The 5,752-nt window shown below is 41.1% G+C and overlaps 1 protein-coding gene across 1 annotated transcript; it reads left to right on the forward strand.

Moving 5' to 3' along the window:
* Positions 1,100–5,245, forward strand: LOC107631146 (protein BRASSINOSTEROID INSENSITIVE 1-like). The gene has a single exon (XM_016334491.2). The coding sequence runs from the start codon at positions 1,332–1,334 to the stop codon at positions 4,911–4,913; it is 3,582 nt and encodes a 1,193-aa protein (XP_016189977.1). The 5' UTR covers positions 1,100–1,331; the 3' UTR covers positions 4,914–5,245.

The following is a 5,752-nucleotide window of genomic DNA, read 5'->3' on the forward strand; positions in this document are numbered from 1 at the left end:
ACCCTCCGTTTACAATTTTTATTTTTTTTATTTTTTCTTAAAATGAAGAACGAACCCTACAAATTTTATTAAAAAATTATTTTTTTGTAAATCCCTTCTAATCGGACCGTCCAAATTCTTTGCTCTAAATTCTTCGGTCCGATTTCAGCCTCCTAACATCATATACAGAGAAAACATTCCTATTCTCCACAACGCTGTATCACCCTACACTTTCCTCCATATTAAAAATAAAAAGCGATTTTATGGTTGCAGAGATTTTAAAAAAATTTTGTCCTACTTCAAATTATTAGTCTCATTTTTTTTTTTTGTCTTATTTTAAATTATTAGTCTTATTTTCAAAAATTTTTGGTCTTTACCTAAAATTATTAGTCACCATATTTTATGATATTAAAAACTTTTATATCAATGCATTATACTAAATTAATATAACATCAATATATTACACTCATCTGGTTGTAATATTCCAAAAAATTAGCCGTAAAGTGTTCATTAAAAATATTAATTAATATTACTGAATTATGTTGCCCCTGCCATTTCTTAAAAATAAATAAATAAATAAATAAATATTCTTATAAGAGAAAAAGAAGAGCCTAAAATTGATAGGATTAGATATGTCACTGCATCACTGTATCTATGAAAGTGACATTGCATGTGACATGTGTCCACTCTTCAACTTGATAAATAACGAAATTTGGTAAGTGTTTCGGAAAAGAAGAGGCAAAGTTTAATGGTGCTGCTACTGCACTACAGCAACAGTCAAAGGTGCATTATCTCATGTTTGTTTATTTCCGTTTCACACGACGACGATATAAATTTAAAATTGCCTGTATATTTGCTATTAAATTATTATACCATGAATTATATTTTTAATTATCTAATATTAATTAATTTTAATATTTAAATTTATGATTTAGAATTAATAATATATAGTATAAAAAATTAAAATATAATTCAAAATTAAAAATAAATAAATAAATTTTAAAAAATAGTTAATATTAATAAAAAATAATTTCCGAACATTAGTCGTCATAATTTTTTATATATCCTCTCTTGCCAGTGAATTTTAATTTTCTGAGACCAGTTAATTTAATTAACTCACACAAGAGTATAGTTACCTTTTTCGTTCTTCCCTTTCTCTGAGTCTCTCAAAAGTGACTTTTCTCTCTCTCACTCTCTCTCAGCCCCTGAACCTGAAGCTCCCAGGCTCAGTCTCCAATGGCACACCTCATACCCTGAAACCAAAGAAAAAGTTGTCTCTGCCCACTCTCACACAGCCACATACTTACCACTCACACCCTCCATACACATAAAAGAAACCACCATACACCACCATGAACGGTCACCACCACCACTACTCACTCTTCTTCTTAACAACCACAATCACCTTCCTTTCCCTCCATTATCACCCCTCTGTTTCTTCTTCTTCAGAGGTGGAACAACTCATCAGGTTCAAAACCTCTCTCCCAAACCCATCACTCCTCCAAACGTGGCTCCCCTCCAACAACCCATGCTCCTTCACCGGAATCACCTGCACCCATTCCCACGTGACTTCCATAGACCTCAGCTCCCTCCCACTCTCCACCAACCTCACACTCGTCTCCGCCACCCTCCTCACCCTCCACAGCCTCATCTCTCTCACCCTCTCCTCCACCAAACTCTCCGCCTCCCTCCTCTCTCCACTTCCAACCTGCACCGCTTCCTTAACCACACTCGACCTCTCCCATAACGGCCTCAACGTCCAACTCAACCAACTCTTCAACTTCTTCGCTCCATGTTCCAACTTGCACCACCTCAACCTCTCCAACAACAACATCGTATCCACCGAAACCGTTACCAAGTCGTTGCAAAGTTCTTTGAATCTTTGGGTGTTGGACCTCTCTTACAACCAGCTTTCTGGTCCCGACGTTATGCCATGGATCGTCTCGTCCGGTTGCGATCCGATTCGTTACTTGGCTCTGAAAGGAAACAGGCTCACGGGAGAACTTGATTTTTCTGCTTGCCGGAACTTGCAGCGTTTGGACATTTCAGCAAACAACTTCTCTTCTCTTGTTCCTTCATTTCGGGAGTGCTCTGCTTTGGAGTACCTCGATATATCAGCAAACAAGTTTTCCGGCGACGTTGCCGGTGCTCTCTCCGGTTGCGGGAACCTCACCTACTTAAACGTTTCGAATAACCAGTTTTCCGGCGCGGTTCCGTTGCTTCCCGCCGGGAGCTTGCAGTTCCTCTATCTCTCTGGAAACAGTTTCTGGGGGGAGATCCCGGTGAAGGTCGCCGGGCTGTGTTCGAGCCTCGTGGAGCTTGATATCTCGTCGAACAACCTCACCGGCACAATTCCGATTGAACTTAGCGATTGTTCTTTGTTGAATTCACTTGTTCTATCCCGGAACAAGCTTTCCGGCGAGTTTCCGGTGGAGACCTTCGCCGGTATGAGTAACCTGAAGAAGCTCTCTGTTTCTTTCAACGAGTTTTCAGGTCCCTTGCCACAGTCACTGTCGAAATTGGCGAGTTTGGAGTCGCTGCATATGAGTTCTAACAACTTTTCAGGTTCAATTCCAAGAGGACTTTGCGATTATCCTGGGAATATTTTGAAGGAACTGTTCTTGCCAAATAACATGTTATCAGGTTCTATTCCATCCACAATCAGCAATTGTTCTCAGCTTGTTTCGTTGGATTTGAGTTTTAACTACTTTAAGGGCACCATCCCTTCAAGTTTAGGATCCCTCTCGGAACTCCGCGATTTGATCCTTTGGATGAACATGCTCACTGGGGAGATACCACAAGAGTTAACGAATGTTAAGCCTCTTGAGAATTTAATTCTTGATTTCAATGAGTTGAGTGGTGAGATTCCTTCTGGCCTAAGCAACTGTGGTAACTTGAGTTGGCTCTCTCTTTCAAATAACCGTCTGACAGGGGAGATTCCGGCCTCTATTGGCCGGCTCTCGAAGCTCGCTATACTTAAGCTGAGTAATAACTCGTTGTCTGGGAGGATTCCGCCGGAGCTTGGTGATTGTCACAGCTTGATATGGTTGGATTTGAATACTAATTCGCTGACCGGTTCGGTTCCTGCCGAGTTGTTCAAACAATCTGGCAAGATAGCCGTTAACTTCATCAGCGGGAAGACTTTTGTGTACATAAAGAACGATGGCAGTAAGATGTTCCACGGGGCAGGGAGTTTGCTGGAATTTGCAGGGATCAGGCAGGAGCAGCTGAACCGGATTTCGAGTAGGAACTCGTGGAATGTGACCAGGGTTTATCAAGGTAGCTTAGGTAAGCTCTTGCCACCAACTTTTAACAACAACGGTTCAATGATTTTCTTGGATGTTTCGCACAATATGCTCTCTGGTAGTATTCCTAAGGAGATTGGTAGCATGAACTACTTATACATTTTATATATGGGTCACAACAATATATCCGGGAACATCCCACAAGATCTTGGAATGTTGAAGAATCTTGGCATTCTTGATCTCTCTAGTAACAGGCTTGAAGGACGGATTCCTGAAAGCTTGGCAGGCCTCTCGTTTCTCACGGAGATAGATTTGTCCAACAACTTTCTCTCCGGACTGGTTCCCTCGTCGGGACAATTCTATACTTTCCCGGCTAGCAGATTCCTCAACAATTCCGGACTCTGCGGTGTTCCTCTGGCTCCGTGTAAGGACGACTCTGCATCCGGCGCCAATGGACAGCGGCACAAGTCTCATAGAAGACAGGTTACACTTGTAGGGAATGTGGCCATGGGATTGCTATCCTCGCTCTTCTGCCTCTTTGTTTTGGTTATAATCGCCATCGAGACGCGAAAAAGGAGGAAGAAGAAGGAGCCTGCGCTTGATTTCTACGTTGACAGTCGATCTCATTCGGGGACGGCCAATGCAGGGTGGAAGATGATTACCGCTCGCGAAGCACTCAGCATAAATCTTGAAACATTTGAGCAGCGGCCGCTTCGGAAGCTCACATTCGCGGATCTTTTAGAAGCTACCAATGGATTCCATGATGACAGCATCATCGGCTCGGGAGGTTTCGGCGTGGTGTATAAGGCCCAATTGAAGGATGGAAGTGTTGTGGCCATCAAGAAACTGATCCATATCAGTGGACAAGGGGACAGAGAATTCACTGCGGAAATGGAAACAATAGGGAGAATTAAACACAAGAATCTGGTTCCTCTACTCGGTTACTGCAAGGTCGGGGAGGAGAGGCTATTGGTTTATGAATACATGAAGTATGGGAGCCTGGATATTTTGCATGACCAGAAGAAAGCAGGGATCAAGCTGAATTGGGCGGCCAGGAAGAAAATTGCGGTGGGAGCAGCCAGAGGATTAGCTTTTCTTCACCATACTTGTAACCCAAACATCATTCATAGAGACATGAAATCAAGCAATGTGTTGCTTGATGAAAATTTGGAAGCCAGAGTTGCTGATTTTGGAATGGCTAGGCTTATGAGTAACGTGGATACACATTTGAGTGTCAGCACACTGGCCGGAACACCCGGCTATGTTCCACCCGAATACTATCACAGCTTTCGCTGTTCCACTCATGGCGATGTCTATAGCTTTGGCGTGGTTCTGTTGGAGCTTCTTACGGGGAAGAAGGCCACGGATTCAACTGATTTTGGCGATGACAACCTTGTGGGGTGGGTTAAACAGCATGCCAAACTCAAGAAAAGTGATGTGTTTGATCCTGAACTCAGGAAAGAGGATCCTTGCCCTGAACTTGAGCTTGTGCAGTATTTAAACGTTGCCTTTGCTTGCTTGGATTATCGGCCGCGGCGGCGTCCCAATATGATTCAAGTCTTGGTTATGTTTAAAGAAATCCAAGCAGGGTCAGGTATGGATTCACAGTCTACTATAGGTACTGAAGATGTGTGCTTTGATTCAGTTGAAATGGTAGATATGAGCATAAAAGAAGCTCCTGATTCCTGAATTAAGCAAAGCTTTTTAGCTTTAGGCAACAACAAATATAATTCAGTAACATTCAAGAGAGGATTCTTTATGGGGGGCAAATGAAAAAAGAAGGAATGAAGATGATGCAACTCCCCAAGATTTTTTTCCTTCTTTCCCGCTTCAAATTTTTAAGGGATAGAAGGGAATTAGCTTGAGTCTCTACCATTTGATGTGTGTTATTATGTTATTACTTCATGGGAAAAGGTGATTAATTAACCTCTGATAAGTATTGTATTTGTATATAGTTAGCTTCATGACTGTTTCATTGATCTTTTGGCCCTTCCTTGAAATGTTACATCTGGTTTCACTAACTTTTCTTCAACTAAAACGTTTGCTCCAGTGTGCATTCTGATTTGCTAGGTCACAACATTTCTTCAAATAAGAAAAACACAAAATAAATAATAACAAAATGTTTTAGCTACTTTCCAAAACAGATTTGTATCTTTTACAAAGTTGAACTTCCCTTAAACATACTGATTGAACCATCTTTGAACAGAGTCAATCCTCATTCAGTCATATATCTGAAAACCTTTTACATAAATTATTTAGATCTTTTTTCTCTCTCATAAGTATAAAGAATCTTCAACTGACACATGAAATTAAAAAAAAAAAGAATAAGAAAAAAAACATTCAGCTGATGAATGATTGCTTGTTTTTGATTCAAAGAGAAAGATGAAAATGGCAGAAATGAATAGATTTTGTCTGTTCTCATGCACGTACTATGCTTTCCACGTGAATATGGACCACATATGCTGTAAATTATTTACTTTCCCAGTGACTGAGACAATGCGTCCTTGTAGGACTAGTGGCGACCCACC

Source organism: Arachis ipaensis, chromosome B03, assembly GCF_000816755.2.
Source record: "Arachis ipaensis cultivar K30076 chromosome B03, Araip1.1, whole genome shotgun sequence".
Classification (NCBI taxonomy): domain Eukaryota; kingdom Viridiplantae; phylum Streptophyta; class Magnoliopsida; order Fabales; family Fabaceae; genus Arachis; species Arachis ipaensis.

Bases quoted from the DNA above. Each gene is read 5' to 3' on its own strand.
- LOC107631146 (XM_016334491.2), top strand. From the start codon at position 1,332: ATGAACGGTCACCACCACCACTACTCACTCTTCTTCTTAACAACCACA.